The 27,976-nt window shown below is 42.2% G+C and overlaps 1 protein-coding gene across 8 annotated transcripts; it reads left to right on the forward strand.

Annotated features, from left to right (window-relative positions):
- The first annotated feature begins 421 nt into the window (after positions 1 to 421).
- ZC3H11A (zinc finger CCCH-type containing 11A) lies at positions 422 to 27,781 on the forward strand. 8 transcript variants are annotated; one of them, XM_030561481.1, is made up of 18 exons: positions 422 to 602; positions 7,746 to 8,145; positions 8,599 to 8,800; positions 10,106 to 10,225; positions 11,147 to 11,270; positions 12,084 to 12,287; positions 13,025 to 13,141; positions 14,135 to 14,215; positions 14,847 to 14,957; positions 16,084 to 16,146; positions 18,163 to 18,255; positions 18,425 to 18,490; positions 19,044 to 19,565; positions 20,804 to 20,883; positions 21,468 to 21,792; positions 23,958 to 24,127; positions 24,612 to 24,679; positions 25,577 to 27,781. In XM_030561481.1, exons 3-18 carry the CDS (start codon positions 8,747 to 8,749, stop codon positions 25,833 to 25,835), a joined length of 2,457 nt encoding a protein of 818 aa, XP_030417341.1. In that variant the 5' UTR covers positions 422 to 602; positions 7,746 to 8,145; positions 8,599 to 8,746; the 3' UTR covers positions 25,836 to 27,781. The 8 variants fall into 8 exon arrangements, with proteins under 8 accessions (XP_030417341.1, XP_030417342.1, XP_030417343.1 ...); XM_030561482.1 differs by having other exon boundaries at positions 7,923 to 8,145; XM_030561483.1 differs by having other exon boundaries at positions 8,093 to 8,145.
- Positions 27,782 to 27,976: the final 195 nt, after the last annotated feature.

Here is a 27,976-nt window from a genome sequence, read left to right on the forward strand (position 1 = left end):
AGTGAGAGGTAGCAATGGTGCAACGCTCATCGTTAATTAAGGGACACATTATTTTCAAAATGGTGGCTCAGTGCCCGTTCAGAATGCACGCCCATTCTGAATGCTCTCCACTGCAATTGCCCGGGCAGACTAGGAACAAACTGGGTTAGCTGTCTAGCCTACAAAGCCCAGCATGCCGTACTCCCAGTCAGCCTACAAGTCCCAACATGCAATGCTCCAGCGACGCTTTCTCTGTTCCCCGAGTTAGAGACTACCTGTTCCAGCATGCAATGCGCCACGCTGTTCTGACCTAGCTCGTGGAGCCTACATCTTCGGCATGCAACAATGACGCCGTTTCCAGGGCGCCGGCGGGCCGATACCGCAGTGCATGCTGGGAGTTGTTTTGTGAAGGCAGGCGCAGCCGCGCCGGTCGCCATGTTAGTTGCGGGCGGGTCGAGTGCCCGTATGTTGGTGTTGGGTGCCATCTTTGAGGCTGGCAGCGGCAGCGGGTAGCCCGAGCTTTGGCCCCGGCCTGGAGACAGAGGAGCCAGTGGAGCGGGGGGACCCAGCAGCCGCGACGGAGGCGACCGCTCCTTGGGGTTCGGTAAAGTCCCCGCTCGCCGGTAACTAGAGCCCGTTAATAGAACCGGGGCCGGCTCCTCGCCAGCCCCCGGGGCCGAGGCCGGGCCTCCTGCTCCCCGCCCCCCCGGGAGCGACCCGTGGGGACCAGGCCGCATCCGCCGGCCCCGGGGCCCTCCCCTGGCCGCTCCCTCAGCCCTAGAGAGCCGGGGCGGGAACCCCCGGGGGCTCCAATTCAGGGGTAATCCACCCCCACCCTAGGAAAGAGGGGGAGTAGGGGAGACCCCCCATTTCCGGCTGAGATTGAAGGGTCCCTGGGGCAGCGCCAAGGGAAGCTGCAGCGGGAGTTCCTCCTCCTCTCCCCTCCCATGCCAGGCCCCCCGTTACTGCCAGGGCACTGTCCCTCTCCTCCCTTGGGCACGTTGGGTTTTGAGTGAAGAATATTTGCTCCCTCTCTTCCCATCCCCAAGCTCCCTGTGGACTCCTGGGAAAGGAGAGTCCCTGGCTCAGCCCCAGATGTTAAGTGGAGCAAAGAGAAGATTCCAGCGTAGGTGGCTCCCTTTAGAACAAAAAGGTCTTCAGAGTTTAAAGACTGTGCTTCCTGTTTCTGGTGGTACTTACAAGGAACTTGCTGTCAATTAATGATTTTGCAGGCTGCACACAGTACCCCAAAGGGATTGAAATCAGGATCTAGACTAACTCTGGATGCACCCAGTAGCTGACTTAAATTCTTCTTTAGCTCGTTTAAAAAAAAAAACACAAAATCAGATTGTTGATGATATTGGCCTTGGCTGCCTAAAACCAACCAACAAACAGCAGAACCCTTCCCGTCAACTTTGATTTTTAATTGAGAATGAAAATACGAAAATAGCTCCTCATATCATACCTATCATTATGTGGAGTCGGAAAATCATTCCCAAAACTGGTGCTTTGGGGTGCACGAGTGCACATTGCACTCGGGGATTGAGCTGTGCACCTTATTTTCAGAATAGACTGCTGTGTTATTTGATTATAAAAATGAAATATCCTGGGAATAGTTAATTGTGAAACAAGGGAACTTGGAACTACCACCATGGCATGCGATTACGTTGGATGTGTATACAACTGATTAGGCTTAATAGACGGTACTAAATTTGGGGCTGGATACCCGAGTGTTTCAGGAAAAAGTTGGTGTAGAGGTACTTCCGTCTATCTCTTTTCCTCTTAAAATAATCCCCATTCATGCAACTGGTTGAAGAGGAAGTTGACTCCTCCAGACACTCAGGAAAAGATCACGTAAGTGGGCAAGATCAGTTGTCAGTAATTCCATAGTAAAATTACTCCCAGTTCTGGCATAAATTTTGGAGATAGAGAATGAGTGCATATTCTTTCGGTGTGCCAGTCTCCCCTGTCTCCCCTAGTAGTAGATGCAGCAGCTTTAGTAGTGCTGGCAGTCTGGAATTTATTCCCAGTGCCCATTCGGACACTGAGGAGGATGATAAGGTGGTGGCGGAAGGGGTGGAGCAACCTGCCAAACATAAAGGAAAGAAGGGGTTGCGGACTAAGGGAAAGCCACACCATAAAAAACTGGTGCTGTCTAAACAATTTGTTAAAGTTTTGGGACCGGCAGGTGCTGTTGAAGCTGCCTGTGCTGCAGCTGCAGTAGTCATGCCTGGTGCTCCTGAGCAAGATGGAGAGAGCTTCTTTATCGAGAGCAATACAGTAAAACGAGTTCTTTTGCCTGGTACGAGAGCCAAGACTTCCATCGTGTGGAACTTCTTCCATGTTGATCCCCAGTACCCCTGTCGCGCCATCTGCAGCCTATGTAAAAAAAGCGTCAGCCGTGGCAAGCCAGGCACCCACCTCGGCACATCGACCCTTCAGCGGCATCTCCAAGCAAAGCATTCTGTGTATTGGGCCGTGGCTAATAAAATAAGTGCTACTGGTGGAAGCAGTGTAGGGGAGGAGGAATATGCCTTTAATGTGCCTGTGTCACCGATCTCCCCTGATAGCAGATTTAGCAGTTTGAGCAGCAGTGGGAGTTTGGAATATAGTCCCAATGTTCACTTGCACAGTGACAGTGTGGAAGAGGCACTGGGCCAGTTTTCCAACAAAAAAAGAAGAAGAAAAGGACTGCAGATTAATGAGTTATACCCAGGAAAACCAGAGCTTTCAAAAAAAATTGCCAAAGATGTGGGTCCCACAGGCGCAACGACTGCAGCCAGTGCAGCCGCAGCAATAGTCGTTTCTGGTGCATCTGGAGAAGACAGAGAGAGTTTTCTCATTGAAAGCAATACTGTCAAACGCGTCCTGATGCCGGGAACCAGGACAAAGACGTCAGCCGTCTGGAACTTCTTCTACATTGATCCTCAGTATACCTGCAGGGCTGTTTGTAATGTCTGTAAAAAGAGTGTCAGTCGAGGCAGGCCAGGCACTCATCTTGGCACCTCCACGCTGCAACGGCATCTGCAGGCCAATTCTCTGTCGCAGAAGCTTTTCAAGCTATTTCTCGTCTCGGAGGGATAAACTTACAGCCAGTTACAGTTTAACGTCTCAAGGCCTGGGTGTCCATGGGCCAACTTTATCTCCTAAGCCAGTGCTTGGTAAAAGAAAGGTCATAAGTCCCAACTTTGGGACTCCTCAAGACTCTCAAACATTCACTACTGAGAAGAAAATTAAATACCATGAAATTCCGGTTGCACAGCGGATAAATAGGGCTATTACAGAATTGATTATTGAGGATATGCAACCGTACTCATTTTTTTCTACCCCTGCTTTTCAGAGATTCATGAAGATAGTGGCACCAGGCTATCAGCTGCCATCTAAAACTTACTTTTCCACAAAGGCTGTGCCCCGGTTATACAATGTTGTGAGAGAAAAGGTTTTCATGGCTCTGGAGAAAGCTGAGTGCAAAAAAGTTCACTTAACCATTGACATGTGGACCCATGAACCAACCACAGACTATCTGACAGTGATGGCACATTGGGTGTCTTTTGAAATGCTGCTATCTTCCTCTCATGGTGCCAGCAAAACTCCCAGTTGTAGGAAGCAGGCAGCTCTTTGTGTAACTGGCTTTGCTAAAGATTATGCAGCAGCCAGTATTTTACAAGAACTAAATTACCAAATCGGTGTGTGGCTTTCCCCCAGTTCCCTCACTCCTGGCTTCATAGTTTCTGACAACACTGCCAATGTTGTGCATGCAGTGAGAGATGGAGACTTTACCCAAGTGCCATGCTTTATGCATTGTTTAAGTTTAGTAATTCAGGCCTTCCTCCATGAGCACAAAAGCATGAGGAGCATGTTAGTAGCGGCTCGAGAGATTTGCCATCATTTTAATCATTCTGTCAAGGCCCGTCAAATTTTGCAGGAGTTTCAGCATGCAAACCATCTTCCGCAGCACAACTTGAAGCAGGAGGTGTCCACCCAGTGGACCTCCACCTTTTATATGCTGAGGCGACTTTTAGAGCAGCAGAAGGCAGTGCATGACTATTCCATGCAACACCACGTGGGGAGGGTGGATGGGGTCATCCTCACCTCATTTCAGTGGTGTCTGATGGCTCATGTGTGTGACATCCTTGAGCCGTTTGAAGAAGCCACTCAGAAAGTGAGTATGTGCACTGCAGGTCTTAGTCAGGTGCTGCCATTAGTTCACCGCCTGCTTTTGACTCTGCAGAACATGCGAAAAGACTTTCAAATCAAAGGTGCCACTGTAGCTCTCGGACTGGTGGATGACTTGTCTCTGAGGCTCGAAACTGACTCCCGATTGAGCACCGTGCTCAGATCTGAACATTACATCTTGGCCACTTTATTAGATCCCTGCTTTAAAGACAATTTAGAAGAATTCCTTCCTCAAGGTACTGACTTGATAAGCTATAAACAGATCCTTATTGAAGTAGTATCTGAGTATATGTGCACATCAGTGGAGGATTGCTCCTTGGATGCTACAGAAGTATCAGGCCATTCATCCCTTTTAGGAACCGATCCTTTTGCTCTTCACCTTAAGAAAGATTATTCTGGTTCAGATTCCTTCAGTGGCTTCTCTTCGAGTGGTGCAGCTTTAATAGGCAAGAAGAGGCTGTTGTGCCCATCAGCTGCAGCAATAGTAGAAGAGTACTTTCAAGATGAGTCTTCAGGGATAACGGTTAAAGATGACCCCCTGACTTACTGGCAGGGGAAACTGAGAAGATGGCCTGCATTAACCCGAGTAGCTATTCAGTATCTCAGCTGCCCTCCCTGTAGTCTGCACTCTGAATGTGTCTTCAGCGCACCCAGACACCTTGTTTCAGAACACTGTACTAGTCCAGGTTTTGACAACATTGAACAGTTAATGTTCCTTAAAATGAACTTAAAAACTATTAATTATGACTATTCCACTCTGGCCTTGGGCTTTGACACAGAGGATGAGATCACTCAGAGTAGTGAGGATGAGATGTTTTAGCCAGAGTTGGTAGCTTCCGTTTGTTCTCGCTCTGGACCATTTGAAGTGCTGGGATTTGTGCTGCTATGTACTGTTCTTGTACGGTTGTTAATATCTAGCACTTCTTGTGCTTTCCATCTTAAGGGCACTTTACAACATCCTCCAAATGCCCCTGTGAAGTAGGTAAAAAAGCATTATGTTCATTTTATATGCCAGGAAACTGATGCCTGACTTAGTGAGAAAGGTGGGATTAAAATTTGGGAGTTCCTGACTCCTGATCTTGTGTTCAGAGTGTCCTAATAAACACCACATAGGTTTTTTTTAATATAAATAATGAAAATAACTATTTTTTTAAAATAATTAAAAATACAAAAATAGGTCAATAATAAAGAGAAAGCAAAATCAATTCATGCTTTAAAATCATAAAGAGGACTAGATAGGTATCTATCATTGATAAGCATGGTGCTGGCAGTAGTAACTGAATAGTGCTCCCTTATGACACCTATTAAGGTATAAAAATGTTCCCTCTCTGGACTTCTCTCCCCCATAATCCCAGCATACTGTTGAAAGGCTATGGACTAATGCTGGCTGGCAAACTGAAAAGATGGATGAGTGACTAACACAGTTTTTCAGTGTTGAGAAAGACAGGGCTTGAAAATGAACTGGGTAAATGTTCACTGTATTCTTGTCTTCCTTTAGTGAGGGTGAAGTGTGTGACCCCAGCTTTTTATTTCTTCTCACTGGTCTCTATTTATTGTTTTGATATAACTAAGATCCTGTACAAAATGAAATTACAGTGTGAACCACAGCTCAATCTCAGTGTGAACACCAGTGTAATTTTCAGGATTTGATTGGCTTTGAAGTTCTTAATCAGTTTCTGATGCAAGCTTGCTGAGTGCGCCAGAGTTATTCATTTATTTTAAGCTTTAAGGGGTTAACTCAATTGATTTTCTGTAGTATTTAAATTGCTGTTCTACCTAAAGTTTAATTTAAAAAAAAAAATTAAGTCTAGTTTCTGTGTTAACATATTTTATTTGTAGTGCTTATATAGAACTGAGAGGCTTGAGTTGCTTGGTAGTATAATTTCAGTGAGGGTAATTCAAACCCTGCACTGTGTGCAGAGTAGTAAGTATGTGCCGAAGTATGGAAGGTAATATACAAATATATTGAAAGAAATAATCGAAAATAGCACACATTATCAGACAGACCAGGAGGCATTGTCCGTTACTTGCCAAGTAATAAGTTTTGATTTATGTGGAGGCATTTCACACTTTGAAATTGCATTGAATTCTGGAGGATATTAGTGAAAGTGAATTTGGCACAACTTCCCTGTATCTAATATATGTTAATTGCACACCGAGAGAACATTAGTGTAGTTAGATACAGATAGACAAAAGTTACCTGGGATACAAAATCCAGTTGTAAAGGCAACAAAAGTCAAAAGTGAGTAATTATTTAGATACTAAAGGAAGGACAGAGATTGATTCTTACCTTTTTAAAATTCCCCTTGTCAAGAGTTTGAAACTGATAACTAGTACAAGAACCCAACTTTTCCTCTCACTATTTTAGATTTAGGGAAAGTCCCTCCCTTTTCTCCTCTTCTCCCTCCCCCCCCCAAAAAAAAATCCTGGAAAAATTCACTAGTGCATGAGAATAAGAGGTCTAATCTTAATAAAATACAATAGGTACATTATTAATTTGTAAGAACTACTTCATTCAATTTCTTCTAAGATAGAATTGGAAGAGAATTAGCACAGAAGTGTTTCAGTGCTTTTAATGTATGCAATGTTATTGAAGTCATATCAGTCCCAGGTTATTAAAGAGACAAAGTGGGTGAGGTAACATCTTTTATTGGACCAAATTCTCTCACCAACAGAAGTTGATCCAAGAAAAGACATTACCTCACTCACCTTGTCTCTCTCAGCACTTTGAATGACCCAGGAATTGGAATCTCTTAAGTTTAGATCTAATGGTCAAAAATGCAGGTTTATGGCATTCAGTAAAAATAAATAAACTGAAATGTTTCATTTCACAGTGAAATTAAACTGTTTGTGGTAACTGGAAACACCTTTAAGCTCCTTATGGTGTTAAAGTCATTGGCTGCTAAGAATTGAACCCAAGCCATCCTTTCAGACCTTTGCCATCTCACAGCGATGGATAATGGTGGATATATATACCAGGGAACAGTATATGATCACAAACCAGTAGTATTTGAAAAATATAAAAGAAATTAAAATTGGCTTCCAAAAGTCAAAATAAAAATATTTCCAAATTGTGTCATGCAGCTGTGCCTCTTCAAAACTGAGCTTTTCCCTGCTTCTTACAGCTTGCTATATTTTAGAACTGCTTGCTATCTTTCTGCACTTGATTGCAACTTTAAATATCTGATCAGAGCTACATGTTGTTCTTTACAGTATGGATATCAGACTATGCATACTTTGAACGCTTTGAGCGTATAAATATGGATATACTGTATGCATGTACATACATGTGTATATTTGTGCCAGATCCAAACTTGCCCATATTATAAAGCATTGGCCTGAAAGTGTATTTGTGTGGCACTTTTATAACTCCTCAGTTTTTGCCATTCCCCCAAATTGAGACACTGTATGGTGCATTTTAAGTGACAAGTAGCCCAAATATATCATTTTTATTACCACATTTGAATATATTGGTGTGTGTATAAACACATTTGTATATATGTATATACATATGTATGTTTATACATACAAGTATGTTTTTGCTATACAGGTAATAAAGATGGGGGAAGGTTTTTGTGTTTTCTTAATAGGTGAAGAAATCTTGAAGACCAGAAATTGGAACTTATTGAGTTTTTAAATTAAAAAAAAAAAAATTATACTGTCTGGCTGTGGAAGATGGATCTTCATTTTTGCAGCCGCTTTGACTCACAAGTTCATCTTTAAATAAACTGTTTTTTGAAGAGCTAACTAACCCTCGCTGTCTCCAGTCTGACAGAGAGTATTCAAATGGACTTGCTTCCTCCAGTAGTTGTAAGATGTTTAAAAGCACAGCCTGTGTCTGAATTGTGGATGAGAAATTTCCTTGGCAATGTGAGGAGAAAATTCTTTCTATCCCTTTATTATTAATTCACGGATTGAGTGTTGGTTCGGCCTACAGGAGAAATTTATTGGAAGTCTGTGAAGACCAACGTTCTTGCCGAGGTTATCCAGGTATGTTAATCTATAGATATCTAATTTCCCCGTGGTATAGTGTGGGGGTGGGAAGGGAGGGCTTATAACTGAAACTATATATTTTTTAAAGAATATGACTTATAACAATAATTAATCATCCAGAGATATTTCCCAGGCACAATTAATTCCTTCAGAGGTAGGCACCCAATCCTGCACGTAACTCTGTATGGAGCACGGTTTGTTCTATTCTAATACAACTTTTTATTGTCAATAAGGACACAGAAAAATCATTATTTGATTTTAAATCACAGACAAAACTCATTTGACTTGAAAGTACTTCAGAACTGGGATTTTTTTTGGAACTGGTCAGTTTCAAAATAGTCAAGTTAACACAGTCCCTTCAAACTCGTTAAATGGCATTGGTGCAAGAAAGAGGGAAAGTTACTTGTCACTTGATGATGATCTGATTTATGTATTTTTATTCCCCTCAAGCTACCTTTTCCAAGGTTACTTTTTAAAGAAGATTTCACTGATCACGTCTGAAGAAGAAAGGGTGAAGCCTGTTTTCACTAAGAGAGGAAGAAGTCTGTGTGGAGCAATAGCCCTGATAACTTGAGCTTATTCTAACAATCTGTCCAGCATGTCTAAACAAGGAGATGATTGCTACTTCTATTTCTATTCCACGTGTACCAAGGTGTGTTGTTTTTAAAAACACATTTAAAAAAAGAAAACAGATGAATTGAGTTTCTCAAATAATTTAATATATGTCTCATAGTTAAATTTGAAAGTAGAATCTATCCTGAAGTGTCACATCTGATTTCATATCCTGTGTACCCGTCTTGTTTTGTTACACCAAGCCATCTGTTCTGGAAAGGAATAAATTTCAAGGTAGAATAATACAAGATCATCTGTGTAGAGATAGCATTAATCTTTACCCCTGCTCCTGTTTTTATCAAGCAGTAATACCAATTAATACTTTTCAAGCAGTTGGTTGCTAATCCTTACGAATAACTTGTGATGTTGGCATTAACTCCTTGTAAAGATAGGTAAATCAAGACATGGAATTGAAGCAACTTGCCCAAGCTATGGAGGGAGTCAATGTCAATGATGGATTGGAACTCAAGAACGCCTGACTCCTTCAGTCAGCTAAACCATTCCGCTTCTTTCTAGAGCTGACTTGTTTATTGGGCCCAATGAACTAGCCATCGGGGAAAAAATCCATATTATATTGTGTCTACTCTGTATGCTGTTTCATTGTTAAATAAATAAGCTCCAGAAGTTACAGACGTGACTATGGCCAGTGAACAGATGCAGAAACATATATGCCCTTTTTTGTGGCAGCAGGAAAATAATAGTGTCTATTTTTGCAATGGCATACAGTTTTTCAAGAGCTGCAGGCATCATGCTTCACCCACCTCATGTTGATTGCTGCCTAATTTTTGAATTTCTTAATGTGGCAAATATATCTCAATTTTAAATTAACATTAATAACTATAGCTCTTAAGGATGATACAGTAAACAGAATTCTATCAAGTGTAAATGCAACAGTAAGATGGTTGAGGTTGGCTGTAGGATATAGGGATGTAAATGTTACACTTTTGTGTGTGTATGTGTGTGTGGTTTTTTTCTTTTATTAAGTGGTTATTGATTTATCTTTGTTCTTCTATCCCATCCACAATATATCCTGACTTGTTTCATCATAGCCACCTCTAAAGTGTTTGTCTGATGTTAAGATAGTGGTTTAAAATAATGTCAGGAAGGACCTTTCAAAATGTTTCCATAGAATTAATTATTTCTGCCTTCTCCCTGAGAATGCACTTCTCATCCATTGCCCCGTTTCTTCTTCTTGATTCATCTGCTTTTCCATTTCCCCACACTAGGATCAGTTCAGTCACTGAGCCTTTTTCCTTCAGCTCAGAAAATCCCACTTTTACCGCTCTCTTTGTACCTGGGGTTTTCAGGTTGCAACATCTTATTTGCTTTTGTCCCATTGGCACAGGGGGACGGTTGTCCCTTCCGTCATTGTGAAGCTGCATTGGGAAATGAGACTGTCTGCACACTCTGGCAGGAAGGGCGCTGCTTCAGGAGTATTTGCAGGTTTAGGCACATGGAGATTGATGTAAGTGTTCATTTTGCAAGTATGTTTTCGAACAGTGCTTTTTATCTGGTGCTCAGTGAACTGGTTAAAATTAAACTTGTGTTACTGAGGTTGACTGTTGTGGTAGTCTTGTCACAGATGCTTGTGCAGAACATGCAAACACCAAGAAGATGAGAACGGATTTAGAATCGTACAAGTGGATCTGATTGGAGGCTCCTCAGTGCAAGCAGTTTACTTTGGCACTTCCTAATTGGGTTTGAATTGGAACAATAATTTACAGTAGGAAGCAAAGAGCATAGAGTGGGTTCACTTTTACGTATCAGTTTTGCCTGCTCTAAGCAACACTGGCCTCCAGTGATTAAAGTAAAGGGATGAATTTAAGAAAATTTAAGCTTGTTAGAAGAACAGCTCCTTGCTGTGATATCTACTAGACACTGGAATAGTCTCTTCAGTGGAAGTGGCAGTAGTCACATTGGTTTTATTACTTAAAATTGTGGTGTCCCTAGCACTGGGGAATAATCCTGCACTGGCGCTTTGGGAGATAAACTAAATGTGATTAATGTGTCTTTTCCATCTCCGACTTCTCCAGTTTTCTACATCGGTTTTGTCGGGGGCTATAATAGACTGGAAAGTGGAGAAAGGAAAGAGGAAGTGTAGTGACAGAGAGATGCGAAATTGTGATTGTCATAGTTTTTGTAAAGATTGTATATGTGCCCAGAGCACTAGATCGGATTTTTGTTTCAGTTATGAGGTGATGTCCTAATAATATATTAAAATACTTTATCTTTGTGACATGTTTGACCTGTGGAAATGAAGTCATAATATTGCATTGTGATTGTTCTGTGAGCATTCTATGCCACTTGGACGCCATCTGATAACTGCATGACTCTATAGCTTTTCCAGGGTGACTTTAACCTGGTTCTTTGTTTTGTTTGTCTGAAGAAAAAACGCAGTGAGATCCCTTGCTACTGGGAGAACCAGCCAGTTGGCTGTAAGAAATTAAATTGCGCTTTCCATCACAACAAGGGACGCTACGTTGATGGACTCTTCCTACCTCCAAGCAAAAGTGAGTTATTTCGGCAATTCTTCCCAGATCCCTGAAACCTTGTAGAGCCGACCTCTGGACTTTTACTTGCACAGATATTTCCGAGTGCTCCTGCTATAGGTAGTTGAAAAACAAAGGTTGCTCAGTTGTTCATGATAGAAATTAAAATTTGTGGTAGTTTCAAATGGAACACCAGTCTGACCTAAAACGTCAAAAATATTTATTTAAAAATCAGGTCTGAGACCACTGCAACAAATATTACATTATTTGCTTCATTAACAAACAAACACTGGCTCTTGAGGTTGATATTAAAACTTGTTGGCCCAAGAGTTGAAGTATCCCTTACCTTGTTCATTTTTGCTTTGTGAGACAAGAAGTCTTCATATTTTCAAAACAGGAAGTAAATTTGTTACTTATATAGCAGCATTGATGCTGTACAACAGGTGACTTGTACCAGCCAGCCTGAGCACAAGAAATGGGCCTCCAGCTGTAGTTAAGGCTGAAATGAAGAGCTATGGGGATCTCACCCAATTTTTTTTATGCTTAGCTGCTTCTCTCCCTTTTATTAATATTTTCCTTCTGTTTTAGGCTACCCTCATCTCACTTAACCTTTCAGTAGGTGCGAAGAGAGAGAGCTTTGTAGGGCTGTAAAATAATAACCAGACATCCATGCTCTCTCACCTGGAATATTCATACTGGGCAGAGTCTCTTCGCTCCTAGTGAAGGAAAGTTCAGCATGTCTGGAAGTTTATGTGCATTATGGTTTTGGAAATGAATGTGCTGGATTCAAGGTTTTAAATAGGCAATTTACAGGTGTTTCTACTGTTCTTCTAGCTGTGCTGCCAAGTATGACTGAGTCTGTAGAAGAGGAGGTGAAGGTGACCCAGATCTCGCTGCAGCAGAATAAACTCTCTGTCCAGTCCAACCCCTCCCTCCAGCTGCGGGGGGTGATGAAAGTGGAAAACTCTGAAAACGTTCCCAGCCCCACTCATCCTCCAGTCGTAATCAATGCTGCAGATGATGATGAAGATGATGATGGTGAGCAGATGTTGTCTCTAAAGCATATTATATCTCCGATATTTAAATAAATACATACAGCACTGATGCATTTGCTGGCCTAGTAATCAACCTTCAGTTTACATGGTTAGTCCTGTGGTAGTTCTAGTCTAGCATTCTGCACCGTGCAATGGCCAATACCTGGAATATTGGAGGAAAGCTTTTCTAAACTCTTGTACAGGGAAACAGGAAGGGAATTTCATCCTTAAGCACCATCACACTTCTAGGCAATCCAGGAATTAGCTTTGTCTAGCAATTAAGAGCTAGGAACTGAGTCACAAGACCTAGATCTTAGCTCTGGCATGGCCCTACTTGGGCAAGTCACTTAGGCCAACGTTTTTTTAAGTGGCCACTGTTTGAAGTAAGAGGGAGCTGTTGGGTGCTTAAGTTGAACACCCAAAAATCCTGACCATTTTGGCCTTAACCTCCCAATACCTCCATTTCTGCATAATGAAGAGAGTAGTCACCCCTTTGCACCCCTTAGATGAAATGTGCTGTGTAATGCATGGTCTGATATCTGAAAGCACAAGGTTTAGTTATTAGTTATTTGTATTACCATTGCACCTAAGAGCCCCAGTCATGATCCATGACTCCATTGTGCCAGCTGCTGTGTGCAACCAGAACAAAAAGGTTCCTGGTTCTCCCTGCCCCAAAGTGCACACAGTCTTGTCCAATTCCTGATACTAATTGAATGTGAGCTAACATTTTGTCCCTTTCAGATCAGCTTTCTGAAGAGGGAGATGAAACTAAAACACCTGTTCAGCAGCCAGCTGCAGAAACCCATAATGGATTGCGGATAATTTCTACTCGGAAATCCAGTGCTAATTCAAAACAAGGTATTTCATGTTTCTATTGCAGGAGCTCCTAAAGGTCACAGCCAGGTTGGCTTTTAGACCCCATTTTGTTAGGTGTTGGTCAAATGTAATAAATGACCACCCCTGTGGTTTGCCTGGTAAAAACCTTAATTCTAGCTATTGGCTGAGCTTCTTAGTAAGGTGATTTTTGGGTATCAGCCACTCTTCACCAGTCACAAACAGGATAGCTCAGTCAATGCTTATCTCATTCTTTTTTTCAAACGCTTTTGGTTTATGTTAAGCAATCGCAGTAGGCATTGAAGCAGGAAATGATAGTGTGACTTTTCATGTTACCTTTTTAAAAATTCATCTTGGTTATCAATGCTTACATTAAATCTCGCTAGCTTTAGGAGCATATGGAGTGGTTCATGAGTTAGCATGCAGGTCATCAGGCTAGAGCACCTTAGTTACACTGGGTAACTCCACTGATTTCAGTGGAGTTATTCCTGGTTTTCATTAGTGTAAGATGGTGGAAGATTGCTCCCTACGTCTTTAAATGACCATGCAGGTGTAGTTTTGAGGTTCTTACTCCTTAAACAGACATCACCAAGGAAGTTCTGTAGGGAAGGGGGGTATTTGTATGGTCATGCAGTAGCATCTTCTGACAGCTGAAGAAGTGTACTGCAGCTAGTTCAGAAAGCAGCATCTTGTGGAAGAACAGTGAGAAATGGGAACACAGAATGGCTCTGGAAGGTGAGCATCTCTGTGACAGCTGCCACAGGAGACCAAAGGGGAGTTCAAAGACTGGATTTCCCCACACTCTTCAAAAAAACAAACAAAACCCCTTAAAGGTAGGCCAAGTGACTAATAGCGCAGATGTTGGTAATTCTTAAAAATGCAGTTTCTGTTCTCCCATGAGACCAAGCAAATTTATTTTTTGGAAAAAGCAGTAAATGTTGAGAAGCTTGGTCTGTATTCATAGACATGCACCATTGCTTTTGAGTTTTGGGTTCATTCACAGTTCTGCATTTTCAGATAACAGTTTGAATTTTGGAATAAAAACACTTGAAGAAATCAAGTCCAAAAAAATGAAGGAAAAATCACACAAACAAGGTGGTGAGTTACTCTCCCTCCCTCCCAAATTCAATGGCACTCCTGTCTCAAGAGAGACAACAGTTTTTCGTGCATGGGAAATACACAGGATGACTCACAGGGTTTTTTTTGTTGAGATAATCTGTATTTGCTTTCAGAGAAGGACTGTATTGTTTGAAAAAATGGTTTAAAAATAGTTCAGGTGTTAAAAGCGGAGTCCAGATCGCACAAGCTCTCTTGTATTAGTCAGGTCCTCTAAAGCAGGGAGTAAAGTCAAAATGAGATGGGTACAAGAATATACTCTCATGCTGTTGTGCCTTATGTATCTTTTCTCCCCTGTAGCATCTGGATAGCTGGCCAAGCATTGGCTAGGACTATTCTGTGCAGTCCTTTGTATTTACTCTTCTCTTGTGGCCCAGATATGCAATTGATTGAGTGGGAGATTTGTTCTTAAAGGTGTTTTTACACACCCTCAGTTGCATGATCTGGGCCTTGATTTCCATTTGCATATAAATAATGTTTTTGTTGAAGTGATTTAAAATCAGTTTGCCAGGAAAAAAGTAATCCATGTCTATTTTTCCTCATGTGGTAAGGAAGTGGCTTTTTTAACTTTTTTCCCTCTCTAACTGAATATATTTTTGTTTGCTGTGATCAGAAGGCCCCTCTGGAGTTTCTGTTTATCCAGTCCAATCCCAGACCATTCCTGGTCCGGAAAAGGAAAACCTACGGACGGTGATCAGAACTGTAACCTTGTCTGCAAAGCAAGGTAATGATAACTGCTGCCTGCTCCCTTGGTTCCATTTTAGTTGCTCCTTAGACTGTAGTGTTGGTCCAGATGTCCTTGCGCTCTCTCTGGCCAACATGGCGTTCATCTGCTACTGATAGTGCCGAAAGGTGTTTGAAGACTTTATTTAAAGCTTTGAAACCCATGGTTTTCTGCTGAAGGAAGAATGCCTGGATATATCGAAAACCTCTGACAGTGCTGGTACTCAGAGAAGCATATAGATTTTTGACTTTTGCGTGAGGACATTCAGCATCTGCATATCACCTTTAAAGGGTTACGGAGAAGTGCTCAAGCTAACCATAACAAGCCAGTGTTACAAAATGTGACCATAATGCTGCAAGCACTTGAACATGTGCTTGACTTTACTCCCAACAGGTCTGCTGGTGTGAGTAGAGCTACATATGTGCTCAAGTGTTTACAGGATCAGAACAAGCGTTTGCACAAGGATATAGCTACAGAACCAAATAACAAAAGGAGAGAGAAGTGAATGGGTGCAAACAGGAGAAAACTGGAGGACTAATGAGAGGAAGCAGCTACAGAGAATCTCTGTGGCATTGAAGAGGATGCTAGCAGGTGTGGATGGGAGGAGAGTATGTTCATGAGGTAGTCTGGAGTAAGACTATGCTAGGTTCCAGTTTTTTTTCCAGAGAGAGACTCGTTGCTGTTTGATAGTTGTTTATCCTAGTAAGGAATAAATCTTCAAAGGTGTCTAGTAGACTAGAGGCCGAATATGGAAGTTGTGGTCTCAAGAGGCATTTTCCTTGCTTGGAAGAGTAAAACCTTAACTTTGTGAATACTTCTGCTGTAGGAGACCCTCCCTAATCAGCACAGTGTGTAACTTGGACACTTGTCATCAGAGTCATAGCAGAAAGCTGAAGCGAGATCTCATACTACAATTTTTACTAAGTATACTACAGGACACTTCCTAGCACGTTTTCAAAATGTTTTATGATGCAATATTATTGCATTTTTGTTTCCTCGCTAATAGGCAAAATCTCATGATTTACGATAGGAGTCTGTCACTTGTGTAAACTGGCAAGATAATCTTATATCTATATATGGCTACTGCTTTTTCCAAATTAAAGATGCTTTTGTTTCATTCTTCCAGGTGAGGAGCCTCTGATTCGATTGAGTCTCTCAGAGAGACTGGGAAAACGGAAACCCTCCATAGGTAAGAACTCATAAGCTAGAGAAATAATGCTGGCTAGAGTCAGCTTCCTCTGCACAGCTCTGGTAATGCACTTAAGATGAAATCTGCAACACCCATCTGCCATTACACCTATAAAGTTCCTTGCAGCTCTGTTACTGTGGTTCGAAAATATATTTTATAGAACAAAATAAAGCTATAGGAATTTAGTTTAAGGAAAAAATGAATATGTATGAGACTCTCCCATTTTCTGAATGCTGGTCTGTAATGGGGTAGCAGTTTCTACAGCCCTGCATAAGATTGCAGAGTAATTGCTGCTCTGACTCATGCTAACAGATGGATCCTTAACCCCAACCAGACTGCAAAGGGGAAGGAGTCTCTCTTTGGAAAATGGGAACAAGGGACTTGGATAGGTGAGGATTTGCAGGAAAACCCTAGGAACAGCCAAACTTGAGGAGAAAGCTTTTAGGGTAAGGTTTATAGTTAGATATTTAGATATAGTTAGATATCTCAAGAAGGGGATAATTTTTTGACTCTACGCAATGTGTATACTCAGAAGCAGTGTGGGAACTCCAGCTGTTTACATACTCTGCTTCTTTAACTTAAATCAGAAGCCATCAAGTCATCTATTTGGTAATTCCTGAGCTTGTGGCTTCTTGTATGCTTTACCAGAGAAATATGGTGCCCCCAAAACACCAAGGCAGATATATTGCATTTGCCCCCAGGCTTGTGCAGATATATTGTTCTGGTGCCCTTCTCCTTAAACATGTCTGCATTTCAGATACTGTAGGACAGCATTTCTCAAATGCAGCCACTGTGGTCGCATGCGGTCACCTGGGGCTTTTCTTGCTACCACAGCCTCCTGGCAGTGACTGGCAGTGGGGGTGGGGTGCAAAGCAGTGATCCCTGCCCCAGGGCCATCAGCAGGGGTTTGGCACTGCCCTCCTCTGGAGCCACAAATGCCAGAGGAACAGGCAGCCAGTGTGAGTTCCCCACCTTCCATGGGGCAGTGAGGCTCAGGTTTCAGCCCTGAGGTGGCTGGTGACAGGCTCCGGTCTTGGGGCTTTGGGCTCCAGCCCTGGATCCTGCCTGCAGGTGCCAGCCCTTGTCTCACCACCCCCCTACATCACTCTTGGCCCCCACTGCCTCCCCTGCCATCCATCCGTTGCCCTCGATCCCTGCTGTCTCCCTGCCCATCTCTTATCCAGGGCTTACTGGCTGAGTAAGTCTGCTGTGAAAATTTTTATTTGTATGTTTGTTAATATCACTTTTCACAGCCCCCTGGCTAGCTAGTAAGTCTGCTGTGGAAACTGATATTAATACATATACAAATACATCTTTTTCCAGCAGAGGACTTACTAGCTAGCAAGTCTTTTTAAAAAAATCACCCAAAAAACGAAAGCAACAACAGCAAAAGACTGTGCAAAACACCTTATTTGTATTTCTATTCTGTTTAGGTCCAATAAAGAATGGAGATGACTGTACATTACTTTTAACTGAGTCTGCAACAAACCTCTACATAAATAAATTACAATGATTTGAACATGTATATGTGCATTTTTATTTGTTTTTCCTGAAGTTAAGTGTTTTAGGAAAAATTGACATAACACTCACCAGCAAAAGTTGGTGGCCACACTCTGAGGCGACCAAAAATTTATTACGAGAACCCCAATAAGTTTGTGAGGTGCTTTAGAACTTTCAATTCTGAGAGTCCCTGCCTTGATTTGGCAGTTGCTTCATAAAGGAGGGTTTCTCAGAGAGCCTCTTACCCTCCTGACATCCTTATCTTCTGTTACTTGGGTTTCAAAATGCTTCTTCCACTGAGAACCATTGTGCTACTTGGGAGCCATAACTTAGAAGTAGAAATAGCAGATATTAGCAGCTGGAAAATAAACACAGAAAAATTAAACTCTATAAAAGGTAAAGAGGGCAGAGCTTCTAGGCGACTCCTCTGTCTTCAAGTCCTCCTATGTATAAGCTCTTGTTAATATGTTCAAGTATTAGCTGTTGACTTTCTTTCCACCATGTTTGGCTTTACAGATGAAAGTTGCCCTCCACTGAAGCGTAGCCTTGCTGAAAGGCTGGGAAAGAAGTCTGAATCTCTGGAGAAGACTGACAAAGCACCAAAGAAAGGTACCGCTGCTTAAGAAATCTTTGCATCTGTTACATACAGACTTCAGTTTGTAGTTCCCTTTTGGTTCTTTGTATGTAGATGACGCCTCTAATGTAACTTTGAATTTCCTGGAACTATGTGAGAGACAAAGGAGAAGGCCACCTAACTGCTTTGTGTTTGTTCTTGCAGTTCAAGTCCCCAAGTCTCTTAAGGAGAGGCTAGGATTGCCAGCTGAGCAGACTAGCACGGAGACAGGTAACAGCTGTGTGTTAAAGCTGATGCTCCTCTTTTTCCTGGACCTGGCATTCCTCAGCAGTCGGCATTACCCTACTCTTAGCCATTAGAGTTCCTGTATCTGCCAGCATGAGAGTTCTGGCACTTGACAGCCAATTTGATTCCACTTGTGCCTCAGCAAGCTTTGCTCGCCTATTTATAAGTAGAAGAGTTTCAAACCTGCTTGGAGACAAGTGAAATAGAAATTGGAAACCAAGAGGTGGGATTGGAAATGCCAGTGGAGGCACAAGGTAGTGGTAGAATGGGGCAGATTTACCTCTATGCTGCAGTCATCACAGTAGTAATAGATTGTTTACAGAAGAGGGATCAGAGTCTGCCCTACAATTTGATATACGTGCTTCCCTAAACCACATTCACAAGCTTAGATTATGATTTGGTTTCTTTTCTCTTTGACATACCGACATTCACAGTTTTTTGGGGGGTCCTAAATGGCTACTTATGGGTTTTTTTTCAATGCACAGGTCACAGTCTTTTCTTTAAATGTTTTGGGTTTTTCCTCTTTTGGTGACAACAGAGAGAGCTGCAAAACCAGCAGGTGAGATCCGTGTGAAAACACTAGAAGAAATCCGTCTTGAGAAAGCCAGCCAGAGACGGGGAGAACCTCAAACCAAACCTAAGCCTGAAGAAACTTGTAGAACAGAAGATCCAAATCCAAGGGTGAGACCCTCCGCAACAATTCGAATTAAATCATTTTCTGAGGTCCTGGCTGAGAAAAAAAACAGGCAGCTGGGAGAGGAAGAGCAGCTAAAAGTGGAGGAAAAGCTAAAAGCGGAGGAAAGCCCTACCAAGCCCAAGACTGAGAGTGAGCCCAAGAAGCAGGGCACTGCAGCTCCGCCTATAACCAGCAAAGGGCAGCTGGAGGAGTCAACAGGCAAAGCCATTTCAATAGGGGAGGTGCGCATTAAAACATTGGAGGAGATCAAGCAGGAGAAAGCCATGAGGATGCAGCAGAGTGCAGAGAACACCCTAAATACGCCACCGCAACCTGAACTTACTCCCACCGGGAGGAGATTACTGCGTATTACAAAGCTGACAGGTAACAAATGCTTTGGCCATTTCTGTAGTGCAGCAGATTCCCCCTTCTTTGCTAGTATTTTCAGCTTACTCAGAATTCACTCACTCCACTACATATTACAGCTAGAAGACTGTCAAAGTCAAAAATTACGAAGTGCCAGAATCAAGGTTGCCCATGTCAACCTTACTTGCTGCTTTGTACATATGTAATTTAAAGACTGTCATGCATATCATTTGCTGTGTCTTCTATGGGGCTCCTGCCTCATTCAGTGAATGCATAGTTATTTCGTGTGGATGACAAAATGCAGTATTGAATGTGTGGACTCAGGCCTCAAACTTTGTTCTGAATACAAAATTCATTCCCTCCTGGGAGGTTCTGTGATCCTCTCAAAATAATATTGGAGTCACTGTTTCATGAACATTAATGTATGCATCTTCACAACACCCCTGGGAGGGAGGGAGGGGTGTGTGTGTATGTGTTGTGTTTTTTTTTTTACAGCTGGGAAACTGAGGCACAGAGAGAGATTAAGGCCAAAATTGTCCACTAATTTTGGGTGCCCAACTTGAAATATCTAGGACTTGCTTTTTTTTGGAGCACGAGCACTTTGTATGTTCAAAGCACAATTCCGTTAATGTCTGAGTCCTCAGTGTTTTTGTGTCTTAAAACACAGGTGTCTCATGTTGGGCACCCAGAAAATGGGGAACACACAATTAGTAGCCAGCTGTTAACACTAGTTTTGAGTGAGGTGCCTAGCATCACACAGGAACTCTGTGGCAGAGGCAGGCATATAATCTAGTTTACCTGGGCAGTATTCAACCGCTTACCCATGAAATCATCCTTTTTCATCCTATAGTCCTCTGCCTCTTTCACTATACACTTTTCAACCTCTACGACAAATAAGGCAGGGGTCCTACAGACAACAGCCCCATTCATTCATTCCCTGTGCACAATACCTAATGCGCACTGTAGAAAGTATCTTTCAGATGTAACATTAACTGGGAGTCTCTTTGGGTCATCACAGTGCTTGGTCAGCAGCAAGTAAAAGTTCTCTGGTGTGTAGCGCAACCCAGACCTCATGATTACAGTGTGTACAACTGAATGGAAGATTGTAGAGCACAAGCTGCAGCCAAATTCTTAGTCTATTAAACTGGTACGTTTGCCCCCAAAAGGTTGGAAACCGATAGTGTGAAATGCTGTTCAGGAGATCTGTGGTGTTTGAACTCTTAGAATTAACAATGTGGGTTTGGGATGTTTTAAAGCACCTGGAAGAGAAGAAAAGAAGTTGGTGGAGTTGAGCGTTCCGCCCCTCAGAACTGGCCCAGCAGACAAGGCTGCAGAGGTGAGTCCCTGGAGAATTTAGGAAACACTGTGTGTCAGAAGGTGCCTTGGATAACATCCACATTCTGTTTACCAGCATGACCTGACACATACCTCCGATGCAATGGGGATGTCTGTACATTTCTGCATCTAAGTTCTGGAGATTAATCTAAAGTCCTGTCTTCTGTGGTAGCATTTCAAGACAACATTGCAATGACCAAATGGCTTTGAATTTCTTGCTCTTTATACTTAGCAATGAATAAGAAGTCCTGATAGCAATAACAAAAGCCAGGACTTTGTAATCAGAGGTAATCTGTCTGTTGAGGGCAGGATTGGCAACTGATGTTTTCCTTGAGCTCCTACTAAGAATGAATAGATTGCAGCTAGAGTCTTTTGCTTTGATTAAGGGGCAACCCATGCTGGGATTTGTAGCCTCTGTGGGCAAGGTGAGGATGTTAGCGAACCTTGATGTAGGTTACCAAAATGCATCTGACAGATATTAGGATGGTGATGAGCTCAGAGTCCTCTCCATAGGAATTGCTGATTAGATTTTTGTTATGAAGTCTCCCTAGATTTGTCCCATCTTGTTCCTCTTATTTTCTCTAGTCTTCAGATGAGAGTGCAAACAACTCTACAGTTCAAATGAAGAGTTCTGAAGAAATACTGAGGGAGAATCGGCAGCTGAAGCCACGGCAGAAGGAGAAGCTCCAGAAGGAAATATCTGCTATGTCATCCCCTGGAGAAGAAACAATTGAAGAGAAGAGCCCAGTGGCTGGAAGTCCTGAGTCCACAGTGACACCTGGGGCAACTCGTCGGTTGACAAAGAGACTGACTGTGAAATCAGAGGAAGCAGTGATGGAAAGTCCAGGAACAGAGGGTTCAGTACTACCAGTGAAACATGCAGCTCAGTCTCTGGAGCGAAAGGCTAAAGGTTAATATCATTTTGTGTAATATTTTCTGTAGCAGTGATTTAACTTTAGGAGCTGGATCACTTAATCTGTTCCCCAAATCACTCAATTATCTTGCTCAGTATTTTCAGGGAAAGATGACCAGTGCCCACTCTTTAGTGTGATGGTGAGAAAAGTCTAATTATGACTACAAATGCAGCACAGTATGACGCATATTTTGTTAAATTGTCAATGTCATAACCTAGTCCCAGATTTGGACCTTAGCGTCCAAAATATGGGGGTTAGCATGAAAAACCTCCAAGCTTAGTTACCAGCTTGGACCTGGTACTGCTGCCACCACCCAAAAAATTAGAGTGTTTTGGGGCACTCTGGTCCCCCCGAAACCTTTCCCTGGGGACCCCAAGACCCAAACCCTTGAGTCTTACAACAAAGGGAAATAAATCTTTTCCCTTCCCCCCTCCAGGTGCTCCTGGAGAGCAACCTCCATGAATCTAAGCAGAGGGAGTCCACCCTCTGTAATTCCAGTCCTGAAAACAAAAGCACTTTCCTCTTCACCCAGAGGGAATGCAAAGTCAGACTAGTAAATCTAACACACACAGACCTCCCCCTGATTTCTTCCTCCCACCAATTCCCTGGTGAGCTGCAGACTCAATTCCCTGAAGTTCCCACTAAAGAAAAACTCCATCCGGTCTTAAAAAGAAAGCTTTATATAAAAAGAAAGAAAAATACATACAAATGGTCTCTCTGTATTAAGGTGACAAATACAGGGTCGATTGCTTAAAAGAAATATGAATAAACAGCCTTATTCAAAAAGAATACAATTCAAAGCACTCCAGCAACTATATTCATGTAAATACAAAAGAAAAACAACAGAAACCTTACTGCCTTACTATATTTTGTACTTACAACTTGGAAACAGAAGATTAGAAAGCAGGAAATAGAAAAAATCCTTCCCAAAGCTGAGAGGGACAGGTAGAAGACAAACCAAGAACAAAGGACTCACACACACAACTCCCTCCACCCAGATCTGAAAAAGTCTGGTTTCCTGATTGGTCCTCTGGTCAGGTGTTCAGATTACTTCTTTCCAGGTGAAAGAGATGTTAACCCTTAGCTATCTGTTTATGACACGCCCCCCAAATTGCAGACAGTGGGGAAGCTCACTGGCGGCAATTTCCTTCTAGAACTTGAAAATAAACAGATTAATACAACACATGCACCTTTACATATACCACTAAGTATATAACTAACAGACTTCTACATGGTAAGAACACTTTTTAACTACTGGATTCTGGGAAACTCTCACGGGAGCGAAATGGCCAGACCTTGATTCAGAAGAAGAATGGAATAGTAAAAGGAGATACTGCTGCTCTGGATTTAGATGCATTGGCACAGGAGTGTAACAAGTTGTGCAGATCCTTGACGTGGGTGGGAGAGGAAGCCTATACATAATTTGCCCATTCTTTCTGCCCAGCTCTCATCTGTGTTAACCCTTTCCTTTTCAAGAGCCCTAAAATTCCCAAACTTTTTAAAAAAACAAAAAAATAACTAAAAAATGGCTTTCATTTGTGAACACTGATATCTCAGTGAAGTTACCCTAGAAAAGTGGTGGTATTGCTTAGGATCTTGACGCTGTCCAGATTTTCTCTATATTCTCCCCTTCATTTCTGATTGGTTTATAAAGTCATCCCTGACTGTGGGGTAGTATTGCTGTACAGCTCCTACATTCCACTCCAAAGATGGCTGTGTTAATGAAGGTGAAGTAATTTCTCTGAAATGTGTTAGAGCTGATAAGATGAGACACTGTAAGTCTATTAGCATTTTATAGATTGCTGACTACATAAGAACAGAACAGCCATACTAGGTAAGACCAAAGGTCCATCTAGGCCAGTGCCATGTCTTCTGATAGTGGCCAATGCCAGGTGCCCCAGAGGGAATGAACAGTCTCTGGTAAACAGAGACTAGGGACACCATTCCTGCCCATCCTGGCTAATAGCCATTGATGGACCGATCCTCCATGCATTTATCTAGTTCTTTTTTGAATACATGTATTTGAACTACCTGCCAAAGGGTTAATTGGAGGTTACGAGGTGCTGTGCCTTAAACTCATTTCTGGCTTTACGGAGGAGCAAGGACACTGCATCAATCCTAGGAACCAATCAGCTTCTGTTCCTTTGCTTTTATTTTCCAGCCAAACCCAAGGTGAATGTGAAGCCGTCAGCCGTGAAAACCATCTCCCCTGCAAAGCAGGCCGTGAAACGTAAGGTGGCTGAAAGTCATCCTTCTGCCGTAGCAGCTGTGAAACCACTGAGCACCACTAGCAGGGACTTGAAGGAGCTCCCAGCTAAAAAATCAGCTTTGGTAAGGGACTGGCTTACAAGCTGGACAGCCTATGGTGAAACCCGAACAGAAGTGTTTCACCCTGTCCCTAAGAGAAAATCAAAGATAGATATAGAGATGTCTTATCTCTCTTATGCAGTTCTGTCCAGATCTGAGTCCCTTACCATACCATGGTATGATTTTGATGCATCTTCCTCCATCTTTTATTAAATGAGTAACAGCACTTTTATAATGTTCTTAGTTAAATGTCTTCTCAGTGGAGTGAAGTACGTGCCACTTACGTGCATTCCAGAGTGGCTAGTCAACTACTGCTGAAGATTTCAGGCCCTCGATAGGCATCGAGTTTTATGCTCACTTTGTCTAGGAAGGCCCAGAATTGTTTTGGCTTGGGGCTCAGGGATGATATGGCTGTGCAGGGATGGGACGGGCATTATGCTGGAGGAAAAAAAATCTGCTGAGAAATATTTTACTTTTGTACTTTAACTTTCACCTTGCTTTTTCCCAGACTACTGTTCCAGCCCTGCCAGAGGATAGTCCAGCCACTGTACCGGAGAGAGCAAAATCCAGAGACAGGTAATGTCTGCAACTTGCTCCTGTTCCTGTTAGAAAAGGTTTTTGTCACTGGGATTTTAATTTGAAACTTCAGTACAGTGTCTGCCTGACATTTGGGAAGATGACTTGAGGTCATCAATGTTATAATATATCCGTTAAACCCTGCAACGTACCCTACTTTAATTTTCTAACTATTTAGCAGACTCTCCTTTGGATTATCTTTTAAAACATTTGAGCTGATTTTGTTAATGTTGGTGAATTGGCATCACTTGCAGTAGTATCTTTCTGGATTCTTGTGAAGTCCTGAAAGAGGCGAGGGTGGTGTTGGAGTGGGTTGTAGATAAGGGAAGACTTTCCTGCTGGCTCCTCCTCAAATGCTAACTAGTAGCTGGCATTCTCTGTGACCAAATGCATGTCTCAGCAGAAGGCTCTGTAAGAGAAGAGGGATATTAGGTGAAGAAAATAACTCAGAGCTGGGTGAGACAAGTTTATGCAGCAGCTGGCTGAATCAGGGACTGAAATCCACTGCTGTCAGCTTCGTACTGTCAAAAGCACCAAATTCATCCAAATGTGTGATGCAAAGAGTAAATAGTTGATATCTGTTTTAACAAACTGTTCACAAAGTTTTATCCGTTCACATTTTTATAATCAGTTTAGTAAATTAGTGTAAGTGTATTGTCTTTGGAGGCAGAGCATTTGGGGATCTAGGAAAAAGATTGGTTTAATTCTCATAGTTGTGTCTAGGTCTCCAAACTGAGAATGTACCTGTAATATTACATTGGACTCAGAGACAGCCACTGCTTAATTACACAGCAGTTCCAAAGGATTGGAGGTGTGGGGGGTAACACTGCAGTAAGATAGGGTGTTTGGCAAAATAGATATTTTCAATTAAGGAATTGCTCTCTCTCTTCTCCCAAGCCCTGAGTTGCATGTAGGAAGCCAAGCAGCCTCTGTTGCTCAGTCAGAGATGTCAAGCCCAACCTCTTCACAGGCAGCAGTAAAGACCCGCAGACTGAGCTCCACCACAGCTGGGAAAGCACCCTTATCCGTAGAAGATGACTTTGAGAAGCTGATCTGGGAAATCTCTGGAGGCAAACTGGAAGCAGAGATTGATCTGGACCCAGGGAAAGATGAGGATGACCTCCTGCTTGAACTGTCTGAAATGATTGACAGCTGAACCAGACTTATACTAACCTTTTAAAACAAAAAACATTTTAAACTCTATTTTGTTGGATACCCAAGATAAACCTTTTTCTTCTATATGAGGCTTTGCCACAAGTCTTCAAGTACACTTGAGCTTGTAGAAATTGGCAATATCTGCACTCAATCATTGTTAATTTCCCTGCAGGTGAGAGTTAAGAGCCTGTGTACCCATCCTGTTACCACAGGCAGCTATTTTGAATATGTGAGGACAAAGCACTACACAGTTTCAGGCCAGAAAGATCCTGGAGCCCATCTACAAAGCCTAGGGGTGTAAACTTCTTCCACTGATTTAAGGCTGTGAAGGCTTTAAAAAAAAAAAAAAAAATTCTCAGCAAGGTGTGCAAAACTCAGTGAGTGTGTTTCAAAGCTTTCTTTTGCTTTGTTTTCTTGGCTGGCCTGGAATTACTATGGCAACTCTTGAGTTGTATTTGTCCTTACCTTCTTGTTTTAACATTCTAGGGAAAATTAATGAAAAAGTGGGGCAAGAAGGATAATTACTACAGTAATGTGGGCCAAACATACTGCCAAAGGTGCGGGATTGGGTTAGTCCATCCAGCCTTACTTCCTTTTAATTATCAGGGACAACACAATATCAGTATGGAAAACAGCAGCTACACAGTACATGAAGACTGCCTTCCTCCCTTTGAATCATACTGTACTAAGTCTTGGGAGGTTGGTACTTTTTGTTGACCAAGTAAGGTCCTGGGGCAAGTGGTGTAACCCCGTCGTGGTCTGCTGCACATCAGTAAATTGAAAATGGGTCTTAAAAGTGCCTCTCATTTCCAAGAATCTCTTCCCTCTTCTGCTGACTTTTCTTCTACTGAGAAGCAGTAGCTGCTGGCACTGATGGGAAAACACTTCCAGCTTTCTTTGAACCCCAGTTCGCTGTATAGGCTTGTCTGATTTGATGTAGCACTATGCTGGAATTCAGCCAATAGGAAGCATGTGTCAAGTCAGACAAGTCTTAGAAAAGTGTTCTACGGTGGTCAGAGCAAACTCTGTGCCCTCCCCTGTCCTGTGGATACCTTTCTCTCTAACTTCCCCCTCATCCCCCCTGCCTGAACTAATCATTTAAGAAGTACACACCTGGGGTTGGGATGTTAGGAAAACTAGTCTTCTGTGCTTGACAGTCCATTTGTCTGAACTGTGTACTGGAGAGAACGGTTGAGATTGGGATGTATTGTGTATCCTGTCACCTTATGTTCATTTTGACTTTTTTTTTTTAATTTTCTTAAACGTTCAACAAGCTAGTCCCTTCCGACTTTGAGCTGTGAGGATATAGGTGAGGCAAGACTTTTGCTGCTGGCAGGCTTTAAAAAAATATATAATTGTATTGTAAATATTTTGTCTTTGAAAGAAAACAGATACATAATTTCATAATCCACTGTGATGACTTAGTTCTTATAGGGAAGATTTGAACCAAAATCAATTTTTAAATTAAAAAGCCCGCTCCTGAAGAAACTGCTGTTATAGTTCTAGGAGGGACACCATGCAGGAAGCTTCATCCCAAAGAAGCCGAAAAGCAACAACCCTCCATCCTGCTGAAGGACTTTCCACAATGAGACTTCTGGTTGCTTGTGCACAAATGGAAGCAACTTTCAGAGAGACACATATGTATGAGAGATTGTGATCTAAAAATCTTTTCCCTGCTGCTTGTTATCTCCCTGTGTTTAAGCAGAATATTCCATTCCATTGTCAGCTTTGTTCACTTCCTTCTCTGGATGAGAAGTCCTGTCTATGAAGACAGAATTTTATGTATGCCATTACTTCTGTAAATATTTTATTCTTTCTTTTTCTATTTAGTTTGTATTTAAGGCATTGTCTTAGATGTAATCTGAATCATACATGTTCACCATGAGTTGGGCTGTTCATGAAAAACATTACTCGTGTTTTTAAATAAAGCTGATGTAGGAAGTCTTATTTCAGATGTTCTCTGTGTATTTAGGTGAGATGCAGAGGTGGGCAGTAGGTGCAAACAAAAGCGTCTTTTGGTTTCTACAACCAATAATTTCTTGAAAATGTTAGAAGTGGAGGAAATGGTATGTCCCAGTGGTAGGGTATGCAGAGAGGAGAGTCAGAGTCAACATGCAAACAATAGAAGAGGCAGTGTGACTG

This window comes from Gopherus evgoodei, chromosome 4, assembly GCF_007399415.2.
Source record: "Gopherus evgoodei ecotype Sinaloan lineage chromosome 4, rGopEvg1_v1.p, whole genome shotgun sequence".
Lineage (NCBI taxonomy): Eukaryota > Metazoa > Chordata > Testudines > Testudinidae > Gopherus > Gopherus evgoodei.

What these genes read in the sequence shown, in the direction of transcription:
- ZC3H11A (XM_030561481.1), top strand. Translation starts at nt 8,747, where the DNA reads ATGTCTAAACAAGGAGATGATTGCTACTTCTATTTCTATTCCACGTGT. An exon ending in AAAATCACACAAACAAGGTG is followed by an intron (nt 14,216 to 14,846) that starts GTGAGTTACTCT and finishes TGCTGTGATCAG; the next exon opens with AAGGCCCCTCTGGAGTTTCT. An exon ending in TGACAAAGCACCAAAGAAAG is followed by an intron (nt 18,256 to 18,424) that starts GTACCGCTGCTT and finishes TTGTTCTTGCAG; the next exon opens with TTCAAGTCCCCAAGTCTCTT.